Below are 18,307 nucleotides of genomic sequence, written 5' to 3'. Positions count from 1 at the left end.
CTTTTTTTTTTTAAATATTCCAATCTAAATATTCTTTAAAAATTCAATGGATAATAAACCATGCTTATAAACCTACATACATATATGTATATATAAAAGAGTTTATTCGTATTTAATATCCCTCAAATGAAAAAAACATACAGCCTTTTTAATATTCTGTTTTATTATTAGTACATACTACTAATAAATTAAATTAAAATTTTAAAATACATACTACTAATAAATTAAATTAAAATTTATAAAAATTTTAATAACTAATAAATTAAAATTTCTATTTCTACTACGGAGCTTTATTAATTAACATGATAAAAAAATTCGGATGTGACTAACCCATGACTTTTCTATGTACATATTTGGGGAATATTAAAAGTATAAAAAGCAAAATTTGATAATAAAAGATGTGTATGTATGTATGAATGTACATACACGTTCACACATACCGGCCAGCATTTTCGATACAAATTGATCGCAAATGTAGGGAAATTTACCGAAGACAAAAGTTCTACCTTCGTTTGTCAGATTTAATTTTTTTTATTACTATAAATATTATAAATATAAAATAGAAAGAAGATAGAAACAGTTTTAAAGGTAAAAATAAAATAATGAAATATTGTTTTAAAAAAAATTAATACTTCCGGTTAACAATATCTAGCCAAAACCTTATCAACTATAAGCAAATACATAAAGAATACAAGTACACATTTTCAGCTTAAATACGTGGTGTTAAAAGAATCGTGTGGTCACAACATTTTTGACTTTTCCTACATCCGGTTTATTATTTGATGGTTTTTTTATTTTTTATTTTCATCACTTTAATACAAGAATTATACCTGAATTTCCTCATGAAGAGCACACGTATTTAAAGGGTCGAAACAAATAATAGAAGAAAAATGGAAAAAGAGTAAACGCCACTTTCGGTTGGGAGTTCACCGAATTTTATATCTAACTTGGTAATAAACTTAAACTTCTAGGTATGAAATTTTAGTTCAATACAGTTTTTGAGAAAAGCATAAAAAAACCTCGATTATCTAGAGTAAAAGTACTACTTCTGGTTGAAAATAAAATATTACTGTATAAAATTTATAATTTATATTGCATGTTCACAAAATTTCATATATTGTTACTACATATGTATGTAGATAGAGGAAAAAGTTAAAGATGCTGCGAAGCCTTAAGTTGTTACTATGGGGACTACAACTTTTTATTAATTTAACTCACAGAGATAATTTACTTGTAAGCATGTTTTATTTATATTCAATTTGAATCGTCTTTCGATTCCACTGTAGCTTTAGTATCAACATAAGTTTATTTTGAAATTGAATGTTTTAAGATACTTTCGGAGAATAATGATTTCTTGGAAACTAACTTTTTTCTTGGAAACTAACTTATCAAGTTAAATAAAGATATTCATTCACATATTTTACATTAAAAACATGTTTTTACAATATTATATTAAAACCGCATAAAAATAACCAAACTTTAAACCCGTGACTATGCTAACCAATGTTCAAAGCATTATATGCTAACCATTAGTCTATTCTGCTGGTTAAATTTTTATTAGCAGGTATAAAATGCAATGTAACAATCATCGAAATTATATGATAGACTTTTTCAATTGGAAAAAGTTTTACCATGCTGAAAAGATTGACCTAAAGGTTTTTCACGTGTACATACATACATTGTATATTTGTACTTGTTCAAAATCTGCTCATGTTTTCTAGTTAATATGTTTCAGTGGAACTTCGTATTTTTACTTTATCTATGTAGGTATGTACATATATGCATATGTATTAAATAGGTATGTATGTATGTATGTATGTATTAAGAGTAAGTGAAGTTTTGTGATCGAAATTTTGAATAATTTGAACTCGGAATCGAGCACTGATAAAGTTTCTTTGGTGTTTAAATCATTTATGTGTTTACTGTCTAAATTGTTTAATTTAAGTTCACCGGAAGTAGTACCTCCCCTTATAGGTACCTCCCCTTCTACATAGTTTTTTTTACTCTAGAGCAGCGGCTCTCAACTTTTTTAACTCACGTCCAAACTGCAAAATTGTATTTCGTATAATTATGCCCCACATTACAAAAATATTTTTATTTTACGTTTATAGTTGCTGATATTTCAAATTCGTTTTAATTATGATATAAAGTATAAAAATACTATAAAATGTCACACAACACTATGACGGTGTCAGGTCAGCGGCGAGTAAGTGCCGCTGCTTATCAAAAGCACAACCCGGTTTTGAAAGGTACCACCTTTCCCAGAAAAGGAAACTCTATAATAAATCCCTGGTAGTGGACAGCAGCTTTTTCAGTACCATCCGCAGTGGAAGTATATGCAATATACTAAAAGGCAAAAGATGAAAGATTCAAAGCGACGTGGCAGCCACTCAATCGGTTTGAACTCTACGGAGCAGAAGGTGTGGGAAGCAGAAGGTGTGGAAGGAAGCAGAATGTGTGGGGAAAACTGCTGTGCTTTCATATCCCTAGTATAACCACCATAAAAGAAAACCTAAATCCGCGGCGTCCGTCTTCGAATTACCGGTGTCCCTTTAATGGAACAGGGGTGCTAAGAATCCCCGGACTCAAAGTGGTGAACATAAAATTTGGTACATGGAACGCTAAGACCATGTATCAAGCAGGAAAAATCTAATCGAAATATGATACTAGAAATGAAAAAAAATCAAATACAGATGCTCAATATAAGCGAAGCTAGATAGCATATGTAGATCAGGAAAAATGAGGAATTTCAATGAATACGCGACTTACTACTCGGGATCGCTTGACGGCACTCATAAAGAATGGCGTTGCTGGGATTCTGGAAGACGACATAAGTAAAAGTGTGAGAAGCTTTATTCCGTTATTTTAACGTGCCGTGATGACACAATTAGCAGGAAAACTTATAAATGTTAACATAATACAAGTGTTTGTCCCCATTTTCGATAATGAAGAAATCAACAAATCAAAGAATTGATGACATATACGAAAAAAGATGATGTTAAAATTATAATGGAAGATTTCAAAGCCAATGTTAGAGACGAAGACACAAAGGGTCCCTTCGGACTAGGAGAAAGAAATAAGAGAAAAGACAGGCTTGTTCAGTTTTGCCAGGAAGAGCATAAAGAGCATATGTTATTTTGAATACTTTCTCTAAGGTACCTAAAACAGTATTATACACATGGAAATACCCAATAGACTATCCTGACAATATTTTTCGAAACCAAATTGACTTTATTTCGATTTAAAGTATATTTAAAAATTCGGTGAAAGCCTACCTTGGTGCAGACGTGGCATCCGATCATAATCTACTTTGTAACAAATTGAAGATAGGATTGAAAGAGATTTTGAAAACATCAAAAGCTAAATTAATAATGGATTTAGATCTGCTTAAAAATCTGACGATCCCCGAAGAATTTGCAAAAGAACTCAGTAAAAATTTTAAACAAAAATGTACTGAAGAAAATATGTAGTAATGTAAACTTAAAGTGGGAAGATATGAAATCAGCAATGCCTCAATCTAGGAAAAAGTTTCTTGAAAAGAATATAACCAATAAAAAACAACCTTGGATGACGGATGAAGTTATACATTTAATGGAAGAACGTATGCAGATAACACAAAAATAATTATCGCACTATACAAGAAAAACTTAATGAATTTAACGGCAAAAAAAGTAAAAGATGCAACAGGATCATTCAGAAAAAAATATTACATACTCCTTAATCGAAAAAATATTTAGTGAGATTCTTCTGCTTGTTTTAAGGAACATTGTTTTCTTTCAAGATCAGTTTCAATCCAATGCAAGGTCTACATAATTTTAGATTTGGAGCTGCATTCAGCTTATTTCTTTCAGATTTTATGACATTTTGGTTGGATGCTTAAAATCTTTATCATGATATTAAGTAATAAAAAATGTGAAAGAAATTGGAATTGGAACAACAAACACTTAATAAAGCCAATCTACAATCCCACATCTCTCTAACTTATGAATATCGAGAGCAAAAAAAATTTCTGAAAAAGTTTCAACTTTCACTCGTTAAAAATATATATAGAGATTTTTTGATTAGAATATCTGAACTTTCTACGATGGTATAGACTTTTACAGTAAAATGAAATTAGTCTAACAGATTCGCTCTTCTTTATTGGAACTTGGGTCACGATCTGGGAAGAGGAAATAGCAATCGATGTCGCTTTTACCGATAATGACCGATTGATTTGTTCAATGTTCACCGGAAATTCACTTTAATAGTTCACGAGGAAAATCCGGCGTGACAGAGTTGTAGACGAAGAAGATACTTTATTTAGTTGAAAGATTTTTTCATCTGTGCTTCATTCTTCAAGAAAATATCAGTTTGTTATTGCATGTCTCGTCTTCGGTATGTTTGTTCTGGCATACATACCATGTTTCCTGAAACGGCTTCATTAAACGAACTCATCAGTCACTGTCTCTTAAGTCACGTCTATGATGAGTGTATTTAAAAACTCAACGTGATAACTTTTTATGTAATCATAAGTCACGTAAAAGGTGAACTAGATAATTCTGCATGCTTCTTATGAGAGTGCTTAATCGAGCTTTTCGTGAGAATTGCATGTGTAATTTTAATGTGTTAAAATATAGAAGAAAAGATTTAGTTTAAATTATTGTATTATATAAAGGTTTGAAAATTGAATTTGATAATAAAAAATAAAAATTTCAAAGAAAATTTTATAATTTTCACATAAGCAGAGACATCTATGAGTTTTGAAAAATAGTTTTCAATTTGTTTATCAATTTTTGTATAGCTAATTTAAATTATTTTACTGGTTGTTGGATGTCGGTAATATTTCATTATTTAGCTTGCTCGTCATTCGAGGGATGATTTTGAAACATTTGCCGAATGTGCTTTGATCAAAAATGTTGTTTATTTGAAAATTTTATTCATATTTATATCACCTACATACATACGTACATACCATGGATATATAATATAAGGAACAAAGAAACTCCAAGGATATTTGATTTTTTAAGAGTACACGAATGCATAGATTATAATATTTCACTAAATTATGTACTAGCTGTATTACCCGGCTTCGCTCGGTATTTATAATATAAACCACTTAAACATGACTAATCTAATAGTAAACATTTTATTAAATTTATTTGAATACCTTTATTTAATTAAATTTATTTGAATAGTTTTATTTACATATATAAATTTATTTGAAAACGCATTTGTTTTTTTTTTATTAAATTGACTATCAAGAACAAACAAACATATATAGTAAGTCTTTTATAAAAAATTATATGTATACTAGAATCGGGCACCTGCGTCCCCGCGGTTGCGACCCCTTGGGCTTCGCCCTCGGCGACTGTGACCCCGAAGGCTTCGCCCCTTAGGGCTTCACCCCTGGCAGCGCCTACGCCCCCGACGCCTTTGCCCCCGGGGACTTCGAATCCTTTGAATCGAAAAAAATCGAATCGGTGCCTATGAATCGAAAAAAAAAAATGGAATTTTGTGTTCCCACCCACCCAACCAACCAACAACCAACCAATGTTACATACATACATATGTATATGCAAAGTCTCTTTCCAAATTATATATTAGATGTATACTTTTGCAGAATTTATTTTATTTTTTGGGCTATCCTCTGAACGCTAGTCTCAATGAATTTCTCATAGTCCTTTTTTATTTTTTTTGTTATACATATGTATACTAGAGATGAAAATTTTTAATTGGTATTTATAGCAAAAGAAATACATATTATGTAATGTATACATATGAATACATGACTTTAAGACTACAATATTTGTTTTTATTCATAGGAATATTACGTACAGACATCTGGAGCGGAGCGTGGAGCAGGAGCGCGGAGCAGTGGAGCAACGAGTTTTTGCACGGAGCAGGAGCGGAGCCAGGGCACGAGATTTTGTAGTGCTCCATTGCTCCGATATTTTGTTTTTATGTATTAGAATTTCTTTCAGAATTTAAAAATTAAATGAATGCCTTTTTTAAATTTGTTTTTCAATTTATGATTAATTCAATATTTGATGGTTTTTTATCCTGGAATCATTTAACATGTGGCACATCATGTAGTTTGGTTATATTATTTTATAAATATTATGTTTTATATACTTTTTTCACTTATTGTTTGTTTTGTATAAATGAATGTATGCGCGCGTTTTTTTTATTTTTCCATCGTGATCAAATTATATTCTTGATTATTTTCTCTATTCTTGTTACTATGGTAGCTTGGGACAACCATTATATCTATATATGTATGTATTTTCATTATATATACATATATTAAATATTAAATATTTTAATAATAAATAAATTGTCTATAAATATAATTTTATATTTTTTATCATATGTATATGAATAAAATTAATAAATTAACTGAATAAAGATGATAAATAATATGATTCCTATTTTTTTTATTCGGAGCAGAGATGGAGCAAATACTGAGGTGTCGGAGCGGAGCTGGAGCGGAACAACTCAAAAAAGTGGTTGCTCCAGATCTCTGATTACTATATGTACTTATTTTCAATAAAGGAAACATTTTTATTTCTTAGGTAATGTGGAAATCATATCATCTGATTTACTGAACAAATTTAGAATAATGTTGCAAAAGGAAAAGTTCTTCAAATTTTTATATAAAATTTCACAACTATCATTGCAATATTACTCTAAATTAACCGAATTGGTATATAAAATGGTGTGATTTCAGTATAGAAAATTTTAAAACAAAAATAAAATAAAAAACGTTTAAGATTTCTTTAATTTTATTTTAACAATACACACACAAGCGCACAAAATAATACAACGATTCAAACACACACCTTTTGTATTCATAATACAAAATATTACCATTTAACTATCTAATATTAAAATACATAACCTTAAAAAATAACATTTGAGATTACTTGTTCGTTCATTAGACATGTTTCAGTGAAATCAATTATATACTTACATATAGAGCAATCTATTCGATTCATTATATTTACATAAAATCTATGGCTTTTTTATTTATTTTATATAATATATATATAAAGTAGGTATAATAATAAATGAAAAAACTGATTTTGCCCCCTTTCTTTCATCTCAATAATCGCACTTTACAATCAACACTAGGAATTTTCCTTAAAACATCATACTTCTGTAAACCTAAACGGGTAACATTTTTAATTCGTGAAAAAAAGATAAAAAAAAGCAAACTTTTGATATTATAAACATACAGTACTACGATCGACATCTTCCAAAAATAAATTATACATTAACAATACAATACTTTTTTTGCTTTTAATATAAACGACATAGTATTTACAAAATTGCACGTAAGCCTCAAGTGAACTACGGCTAAATTCTTTCACTTCAGTTTTGAGAGATAGTAGAAGAACTGCTTCATAGGAAAGTAGTTTTAAAATATTTATACGTCTAATTTAGGCGAATTATTTTAACCCCATCGCGATGCGAGTGAATATAACGATCTCAATAATTCCAAAGCTCTTGTATCCGATGGCACCGATTGATCTTCCAATGATACTGTATTTCCTTTATCTGCTGAGTTGTAAGAATCCCCTCCGAAATACTGTCTGGCATTGATTGGAGTCTTCGTCGATTTCAGTACGTATTTTCTACCTCCTCTTCTTCCTGTTCTTATTGAAACTACTGGAGTAGGAGGATTGCTAATTGTCGTAGAAGCCGTAGTAGTAGTAGGAGCTTCGGTAGTAGTAGTCGTAGTTGTTGTGGTCGTAGTAGTAGTAGTAGACGTACTAGTAGTTGGCGGTTCAGTTTGAGTTGTAGTTATAATTTCTTTCAAAGTTGTCTGAATTGGTTCAGTAGTCGAAATAATTTCTTCGTAACTCTTACCCCTTCTATTTCCATCAGCATATTTAGTATCATCAGTATCGATAATTTCGTCTGATCTTCTCAGTTGCGCGTCGGAATCTTCTTCTATCGTTTGTTTATCACCAAATCGTCCGATAATTTCTAAACTATCGCTCAAAGGATTCTGTTCGGAGATTTCTTGCACTGGTAATCTTATCAGAGCGTCGAGCAGAGCTGTTCTGGAAGCCTCCAGAGTTTTATTATGATCGTCATCGCAAGTTTGGATGAGTAAGAGGATTAATCTTCTCACTGTTGTATTCTTGTCAGCTTGCTTCATAACGCTCATTAAAGTGTTAGCACTCGTTGCGTTCAATCCTCCAAACATTTCTTTAGCTTTGGCCATCATAGTTTGATCAACATCCGTAGCGTTTAACTGCTGAAGAGGAATATCAGATGATCCAAACCTAGAAATAGCTTTACCTTCCCTTTCTTTCTTGGGCGGAAGTGCTTGATTTGCCTTTTTAAATTGAGCTAAATATTCACTGTTTTCAATCAAACTAGCATATGATTGAGATGATGATTCGAATCCTTGACTGTCTGGATGATAAGTTGTAACATCTTCGGGGATTGCTGTTGTATATTCATCTTTAAATATCGTCAAAGGTGTTGTGTATGTGGAATAACGTGAACTATCAGTAGTAACTGTAGGTTCATATGTGCTTCTATGATTGGTCCAAACAGGAGTGTTACTGCGAGATAGATATGTATTAGCACTAGGCTGTATCGTTTCTAAATCTGTAGTCAAACCGTCGTTGATTGTCATTGGATCTAAGAATACGGTAGTTTGCCAGAGATGACCAAGAGCTGAAGAAGTGGACCACAAGTTGTATTGAGAAGTACTTCCTTGAGTTTTAGGAGAAGTTTTGGTATAATCTTCAGTAGTAGGTTGTTCGAAATGGGTAGTTGTTTCTTCGGCTACGATAGGATTGAACGTGGATGCTTCAAAGGTTGTAGAAGTTACATCAGTAGGAGATGCTATTTTAGTAGTGACCGTATAGCTCATACTCGTAGGCTTAGATAAGATATCTTTCAAAGTAGGCAAGGAGAGTATCAAACCATTTGATGTTCTTACTGTGACTGTGTTATTTGTTTTATCGTCAACTTCTTCATCATTTTTAGATGTCGAATTTTGAGTTCTGATCTTCTTTCCGCGCCTTCCTATCTGATTGTTCGAAGATACGAATGATTGGCTGTGGGCTCTTTGCAACTGTTCATCATTATCGTTTATTTTCTTATCGTTATCCACATAAATATCACTATATGTTGTATATTTTGAGGTTGCGCTTTCAGTATTGTAAGAATTAAAGTAAGTAGTTGCCTTTTCAGTGGTATAAACAGGCTCTTCAGTTTTATTAATGGTCGCCAGATCGTTCAAATCTTCAGGTACGAAAGAGTTCAATACGGACATTTCAACAGAATCTAGTTTGTTATTCTGTTGATCTCCTCCAGGTGGTAATAAATCAAAAGAAGGAACTCTAGGTTTCAAAGAATCAGCGGCGGTAGATTTAGTCGTTAATGAATCGCCCCAATGTAATGGAATAGCAGAAGCTTCAATTTTGGTAGATGAATAGTCGTCACTGATTGGTGTAGAGTCTCTTGGTTTAACACCTTCACCATACGGTGAAACTTCTGAAGAATTATTTTGGAAGCCACCATAACGTGAAACCGATTGGGTGTTAGAATTATCAAATCTAACTGGGAAGTAGCTGGATTCTAGATTAAAATCGTCAGTGAAATTCTGTTTCGTTTCAACAGCGAAAGTTTGGGGTACTTTATCATTATTTAAAGACAATCCCCCGTTTATTTCTTCGGCAATTGGATTGCTTGTTTGAGGAATTGAAGTTGTAGTGACGATTGCTTTTCCACGACGATTTTCTCCTTCTTCGTCTTCTATGACACCTTGTGTGATGAATCTAGATCCTGGAGTTCTATCCTTTACAGTCGATATCTGTTGATATGAAGCTGTAGTTTGGATTTGATTTTCATAATCTTTAGAATTTAAGCTCACTTCATATGGGACTATAGTTGGAAGTGTGGGAGCTTTCGAAGTTTTAGATACATCTGAAAAGTCTAATACTTCATCGTCTTCTTTGGTTACCGAAGAATACTCATTAGCTATAGTCGTTCGTTCAAATATCGGACTAGCAGTAGTTGAAACATCTGCAATTGGTGTTGGATCTGTAGGTCTGATTTCCGAAAGAACTTTTCTGAAAGTTTCAGGGTCTTGAAGATAAGCAGACAGCGCGTGAGTGAAGACTTGAGCCAATTCTCTGATCTGGGGTGATGAAGAAAGTGGTCCTCGACTTTGAGACAAATCTAAATCATTATTTACTTCTTCCTCAATCTGCTCTTCCTCTTGGTTGTAAGTTTCAGACATGTTCCTGAAAAGATCGGTGTACTTTTCTAACGTGCTTCTACTTAAAAGAGATGTGATCGATTCTTTGCTGTCTTCGGAAGCTTTTTTAGGTTCAGTAGATTCTTCTACTACTACCACGTCTTCAGTTGCCGTTGTTGGTACTGGAGTTGATGCCGCAAGACTATCTACAGCTGTTGCAAAATAGATAGCTAAAGAATGAAGCGTATTTGGACCTGCTGAAGGTGGTACGACTAATCCAGGACGTTTCCCGAATATTTTTTCAGTCTCTATAGTCGGTTGAGATGCTCCAAATTCCAGTTCTTCTAATGTTTTCAACATATCTATAGCATGTTCTGAAACTGTAGGTGCTGTGACGTAAGGCGAATAGGTTGTAGGTGTGGGTGTAGTCGAAATCGATTGAGAATCAGATGTAGACTTGTACCAATTGGAACGAACGGGCGAAGATGTAACTTTTGGAGTCACCGTGGGTACAGTTGGAGCATAGAAGTTCTGTTTATTGGACTTATCATAAATAGGATAGGCGTTCCTGTTCGGTTTGTCTGACTGTTGTGATTTATTCGGATCTTGATTGCTCTGGAACGCTTTGCCCTTTCGTGGCTGCTCAGTTTGATCTGTTGACTGTTCGAAGTTGTTTTGTGGAATGTTGGTAGTTGGGAATTGGTTATAATGAATGTAACTATTAAAAGACATATTTTCATTGTTGTTGTAAGTGCTTTCGGGTGTTGCTGGAGTCGTCTGAACTGTTTGAGGCAAGGTAGTTTGAGATACCGAGTGCGAGACACTTCTACTGACTTCTACGTAATTTTTCGTTCCAGGAACATAAGTTGTGGTATATGTAGGCTTTGTAGTTTTAGCTGAAGAATAAGTGGGTTCTCCCGTAGTTTTAGCTCTGTTATCAAAAGCTGTAGAGTAGTGATAGTAATTGTTCCTTCCTCTGTTGTTGGCAAAAGAAGCAGTTTCAGCTAATACTTGAGTTTCCTTGGAGTTTCTAGAAGATGGAGTTGTTCCTCTGTAAATGGTAGATTCTGTATAATCAGGCATTGTGCGTCTGGTGGTTGAAATTTTATACTCTTTAGCGCTATTCTTCCGTTTCGCTTCTTCGTCTTCATCGTTAATTTGTTCCTTGCTGAATTCAAAACTCGAGTATTGCCTGCTTGTCGTTTTCTCCTGTCTGGATGTATTTTGGTTCTTCTTCGGCTGTCTCCTCTCGTTGCTGTGATTCCTCTGTTGTGCTGGAGATTGTGCCACGCTGGTGAAGCTCGCTTCCGCTTTGTACTCGTTGTTGCTGTTTTGTGCTGAAAGAATGTTCGTTGGAAAATCATTCACGGGTCGTTTTCTATTGGTCGTTTGAATGGTGTCGTAATTCCTCGAAGGCTGTTTGTTGGTTCTTTCCCTTTTCCTCTGGTCGGCTGCCAAGTGTTCAGCGCTCTCTTCATATTGTCCAGGCGAGTCGTTGCAATCCACCTTGAACCACCAGTCGCAGATCAGGTGAGACTGACGGAAGATGGTGCCGTTGGGACACAGGAAGGATATCTTCCGGCCGCCATCGCATATGTGGAATACCTGAAATTTTATAATTGAGATTTGAATAAAAATATAATTAAAAAATTCATTTCAAGTAATTTAAATTTTAAAATACATTAAATCTTGTACTGGATAATTTTAATCAACAATACAGTTAACTGAATTTATGTAGCATAAAACGTACAATTATATGTAGTATAAAACGTGCAAATATGTATATATAAACATATGTACAAAAAATATGAGTCTGCTGTTATGAAAGAGGAAGTATTGGAAAACAAATCTAATGAAAATAACAAAGATAAGAGAATTTTTCAACAACGATTTTATCGCCTAATCTATGGAAATTGCATTTAAATATTTTTTACATTACAATAAATTGATACGAAAAAAGGTGAAATTCATTTGTATGAATTTTAAGATATTCAGATGAATCTTTTGAGAAAATTTCTCACAACTAGTGAAATCATGGGAATTATTATTAATAATTTTTATTTACATACATACATACAGACTTCAAAAATAGCGTGACTCTCTGAACTTTGGCATGTTTATTACATTTCCATGATATCATGGAAATGTAACATGAAATGTAAATGAAAATACATTCATATCATCGTTTAAGCATCATCGGCGAAATTTTATTTAAACAAAATAATTAATATGAAATACATATCAAGTCTGTTGTAATTCACCTTTGGAAATAATTTTAAAAAAGATTCATTTTAAAAGACATTTCTTCAAATATAAATAGGTGTATATAATATATACATATGTATATATATTATATATTTTTTTCTTCTTTGAAGATCAGCGTCCTCACTTAAAAAAATGACATCGATCTTTCTTTAATGAACCTTCTATCTCTAGGGATCATAGTCCAGTTACCAAAATCCTCACTTCATTTCATTATCTTAATTTAATTATATTACATTATATCTAAATCTTTTGATTATTTTGTATTTTACATTATTTAAATTTTTTTTGTACGACTATTTGGATAGCCCAGTAATATTTTAGATTTTACTATTGTGTGTGATTTTTTTAATATCCACGTACTAACTTTTCATTAAGGCTATGTATGTACATAATTAATCATTGATAAAAATCTGCACTGCAATCATCAGAACGTTATAAAAACCATATTAATAACATCAACAACATTCCAGTTATATGTGTTACATATATTTAATAGTAAAAAATCACGCATATGTATTTTTAGGATCATTTAAACGACACCTGATCTACAACATCTAAAATATCAAGGACTAATTTTTTAAAGACAAAATAAATTTATTGCATATTCTTATAGGTCAAATAACAACAACAAACCTGGCAATCAGTATCCAAATCAGCATAATATCCAGTGGTAACTTTCTTACAGTTGAATCCTGTATTGGGTATGGAAGGCAACACTGGAAAATCAATACCAGGTCTGCCCATAACACCTGAAATGAAATTCAACAATACATTAGCAAAAGGACAATCATTAATATTAATAAAATTAGCATACAAATCTTTTTAAACCTTGATAGTTGAGGTATTCGATATCTTCATCAGCAGCATTCAACTGTTTTTCATTCCGTCCACTGGCTTGTGCGACAGCATCGACTGTTAACTCTTCAAACCCTGCAGCTCCCACAGCATCTGCGATTTCCCTCAGAGCCTGCGGGGTGGGATTCGCCGGAAGCAGACGGGCCTGAAAATGATTGTCCATGGGTTATTCATTAGCATGCGGTTCGTCAAATTTGCGCTTTCGCGTCGGCTCGTTACGTGTTTTCTTGCGCAACAATGCAGTGAAAAGGAGATCACTTTTTCTGTGCGTAACTGCGATTTTTACAACTGTCGTGGGAAAATGGTGGATTTCGAACTAACGATAGCGAATATCACACGAAAAATGGGTTATTCATATGTACACTCGCCATGGGTGAATTAGTTACGAGAATAAGGCGCCATCAGGGACTTTCAATTGTGCGCTCGTAAAAGTGAAATTTGCAATTAAAATGTATACGATTTTGTTGAGGATGTACATACGTCTTTAGATTACGTATGCATTTTTATTACTTGCAATATATCAAAAATTATATATTCATTTTATGACGATTTCCGACTCCACTTTACCTTGTAATATTAAGAAAGTACTGAAATTAAATAAATCCTGATGAAATGATATTCATTTCATCAGGATTTATTTAACTAATTCGTTTAGGTTGTTTTTTATATTTCCCCATGATGTCATTACGGGCTTTGCCCCTGAGCGAAACCTATGGTGTTAAACTTGTACCTACAAATATAATTTTTTTAAACCATATTCAAATAGTGCTGACAGAGGGGGTAGGATAGTTTTTGCCATTTTAATGGAAGAACTGTTTGAACAATGAGATCAGATAAATTGGAAAATTCTGATAGGAAGCGATCGAATTGGAGTCACAAATGTGCAAGTCTGACCAGCAGCACTACAGATTTTACTCAGAATAAATTCTTTTCAATTGAGGTTAGCTCACAGAATCAAATCCACTGACCTTTTGGTACTTACCATTAACACAACCACTGAACTTTGCTTGTGGTTTTAATTTTAATTTTTAAATAAAATAGACATATGTATATAAATATGTTTATAAAATATTGTATACATAATTGTAAAGTATGGTCGATATTGTATACCTTTTGATTTCATTATCATAATTTAATATTAAACTACTGCTCATATACTGACTAGAATTTATTAAATACTGACGACCCCACATAAATAAAATCTTTTAAAAACAGATATAAATATTACACAGTATATATTCGTTTCAAACTGTTTAGTATAATTGTCAAAAGGAGCCAAAATTGACATAAATTTAAACATTATTATATTATTTGTACATACAAACATATATGAAACGATGGACTAAAAATAATTATAATTATCCATAAGCATGAATAGAAAAATCGATTTGTTTTGTTGCGCTTCATTCCTAATTTGGCAATCAACACAAAGAGATCGGACATAAAATTTCATCCTCACACAAACCTAAATACATTAACCTTTCAATATCGTACGAATATAAGGCTATCATATTTAATTTCCACGACTTTTGACCACACGTTGTTACGCGTAAGTACGTTACCGAACAAAAGCACCACGGCAATAATTAACCACACTTATGGCCATTGTTCTACCTAGATGGTGGATTCCATATACATACATATAACTATGTATGTATGCATATTATACCCAGCCACAAAAAACTAGGCTGTTCATTTGCTTATATCATACGCGATTATTGTCTATTTTTCTTATTTTTTATCGTTATTCACTATAGCGACATTCGCATATTTGTAGCGATTGTCCTCAAATGTATGAATGTAAAGCTCGCGGTCAACTCTCCCACATTAGGCGCACATTTTGAGAGTCATTTTAGAAAATTTGGAATCACAAAATCAACATGAGGGTCTGAATGTATAATTTTCGATACAAAACATCGCAGTGATATGATAGGATTGGTGTAAATATGGTTTGGAATACGCGTATCGTAACCGCGATCGGACAAATTGGCCGTTTGGTTGAGACGGTAAATTTCGTAAAGGCAATGTATGTAGGCGTTGCTTTTCCGATTTGTGAGTAAATACGAGCCGGATAAAATCCGGTTAGATATATCAGCATATGCCTGGTATCCGGTATTTGTTCGAGCTACCTCGAATGTGACGAGATAGGTACATTTTCCATCCGGAAAATTCGCTCGCAATTGCCCACTTACTGACAATGATTGCTTAGATTGAAGAATCTTTGTCAAGTAATAAATTATTTTAGTAGTGAAATAACGAGTCATATATTGTATATACGAAATATCTAACTTCTTCAGAGATAAAAATCAAATATATCGATGAAATGTTCTAGATACACATGTATATGTATGTGGAAGTACAAAACTAAATAGTTGAAAGATTAGTTATGACTAAAAAAAAATATGAACGAATTATAATTTATTATAATTTATCTTTGAATATGTTATCAATATATTAAAGATATAAAAAATAAGTAAAGGATTTTATTTTTAAATTTTCTTATTCGATTTATCATTCAATTCCTCACCCAAAAACCATATAAAAGCAACCAATGAATTAATTTATAAGGATAATATAGTTATTTAATAAAAAATAGAAAATCAAACATTATTTTTACATTAATAAAATCAATTATTGACGCCTTACATAATATCGTATAAATAAATAACTTTTTGATTCATTATATCGACTTTAACTTGATCCAGTAAAAAATAGCTCACGATAGTGAGGCAAAAAAATCTATATTAAATAAAATATACAGACAAAGTTATAGTTAAAATTTGAATCCAAATTTGATTTTTAATACATAAGCATAATTCTAATGAAATGAAATCATGTTGATTCTATCATACAGTTTCTTCATATGTGTATATATGAAGAATATATACATATCTAATGATCTTGTTCTCATACATTTGTACATATATCTCAACGGAAATAGCAATCTATATACATACAGACGTAAACAATAAATAACAATAGTCAACTAATGGTATTTTTACATAAGAGACCGCACAACGTGTCGCGTTGACTAGGATGTGATATCAAAATTTGAGCTCGACTGATTTCAAACAGGCATTTCCGTAACATCAACGCCACAAATTATACATTTCCCCTTTCGTAGCAATTAGAAAGACAACAAGACTTCGTCATATGCATAACTAAATATATCGACAGACTCCAATCAAAGCTAATATCAAAGAATCAACGACCTTTTTAACGGGCGGGATCTTCACGTTTGGTCCGATTGAGCAAAAGAGAAAAACAAACGATAAAAACAGTCGTTGTCCTGCATGTTGTCTTCGAGAAGGTAAGTCTAGACGATTTTTGCATAACATTTCATGATACTGGACACGAAATATGTGTCATTACGTGTCTTTAATTGTGCATCGAGACCGAATTCCCACAACGAGTGTTGTTGGTCAACAATATTCGACCGCAATGCTAATATCGTTCCTATGTTATTTTTTCGACAATTGCACGTTTTAAATCGCATTAAGTGGATTTGCCAATGCTTTTAACGTTGCCGTGTGTCCGAGTATCTATCGTTGGATATTTTGTATCTTTTCGCGTTTTTATACGACGGTTTTATGTGAAGGCGATGTCTTTTGCATTTCACGTGTCCGACATGGAGATGTTTTCGAAATTTGTCCGAATGAATGGGTATAGCAACGAAAGTTTCCCTCGATTAGATCTTATCCGAACGATAAGGATCTATCACGATTGTGTTCGCAATAAATCAAACAATATGCATTTTGCTTGTGGGTATATCTGGCGATGATCTTGTATTAAACGAAACGATACGTAGCTATTGTGTTCTATAATGGAAAAGTCGTAAACAAATAATTTAGTTTATTGTTTACTATTTTTACTATCGTTTAGAATCTTGTAGCAAAATACCACAAAACTTTTAGTCGTAAATACTTATATTGGATCCATCAAAATATCTCATATTTTCAGCTTCAAAAAATCATTTATTATACTATATGAGCCGTTAAATTTGAAAGTGGCGGAAGTCCAATATTCAGTTCCAAAAACACAATTTCTGTTTGATTCAATTCAGAAATTGTTATCGCTTATTTTAATTCGATATGCCAAGAATCTCGGAAAAACAAAATAAACGTATTACAGGCTACCAGTATTTTTAAATATTGTTAATCGCAAAACATTATATTTGATGTTTTGCGAGATATTTATTGAAATGAAGAAAACCGGACTGCCACTTTCAATTATAACAATTATTTAAAGTATAATACTAATCGTTAGTCTTCTGTAAATATCGATATGAAAGTTTTTTATATGTTAATTTATTATATTTATAATATGCTAATATTAACTAACCAAAATCATTTAAAATTTCTGACCAGTTAAATAACAGCCAAAATAAATTTGTGTATTATTCTTTTACATCTCAATTGTGTGAACATATGTTATCATTTTACTTTAAACTAAATAAATTTAATACGTTGCATGAAGTATTATCTGCCCTAAAAATATTTGCCTTTTTGTAAGTACATATAAAAATATATTATAACATTTAATAGTCTTTTATGTAAAAAAATATTGTTAAAAAATGAAAGATTTTTATTTAAACATCGAAAATGACTATTTAGAGCCATTAAAATTATATCGCGCGCTCATATTACCATTATTAACCTATGCTTCACCTGTATGGAATAACGCCTTGAATACTAATCTTTCCAAGCTCCAAGTAATACAAAATAAATCCCTAAAAATAATTTATAATACACCCATATATACTAACTTGAAAAACTGCATGCCATATATAATATTCCGTTTGTTACAGACATTACTAACAAACTAACCAGTAGATTCTATGACAGAATCACTAATAACCATACTAACACACTTGTGAAGAGTCTCGGTGATTACAACAAAATGTCTATACCCTTCAGGTATAAACACAGATTACCTAAACACAATCTGCTTTAGGTCATCGACTTTAGAGAGTCTTTAATTAATATT

General features: G+C 32.2%; 1 protein-coding gene across 1 annotated transcript in view; it reads right to left on the bottom strand.

Annotated features, from left to right (window-relative positions):
• Nucleotides 1-7,432: 7,432 nt before the first annotated feature.
• Nucleotides 7,433-18,307, bottom strand: part of thw (chitin-binding domain protein thawb) — a 64,371-nt gene continuing 53,496 nt past the window's right edge. Inside the window, exons 4-6 of the mRNA XM_077438814.1 lie at nt 13,295-13,466; nt 13,100-13,215; nt 7,433-11,806 (exon numbers count right to left, since the gene is read on the bottom strand). Coding sequence (XP_077294940.1) covers nt 7,433-11,806; nt 13,100-13,215; nt 13,295-13,466 — 4,662 coding nt within the window. The remainder of the gene's footprint in view (nt 11,807-13,099; nt 13,216-13,294; nt 13,467-18,307) is intronic.

This window comes from Arctopsyche grandis, chromosome 9, assembly GCF_051622035.1.
Source record: "Arctopsyche grandis isolate Sample6627 chromosome 9, ASM5162203v2, whole genome shotgun sequence".
NCBI classification, from domain to species: domain Eukaryota; kingdom Metazoa; phylum Arthropoda; class Insecta; order Trichoptera; family Hydropsychidae; genus Arctopsyche; species Arctopsyche grandis.
Note: the sequence above shows the minus strand (reverse complement) of the source record. Positions and strands in the feature narration are given on the sequence as shown.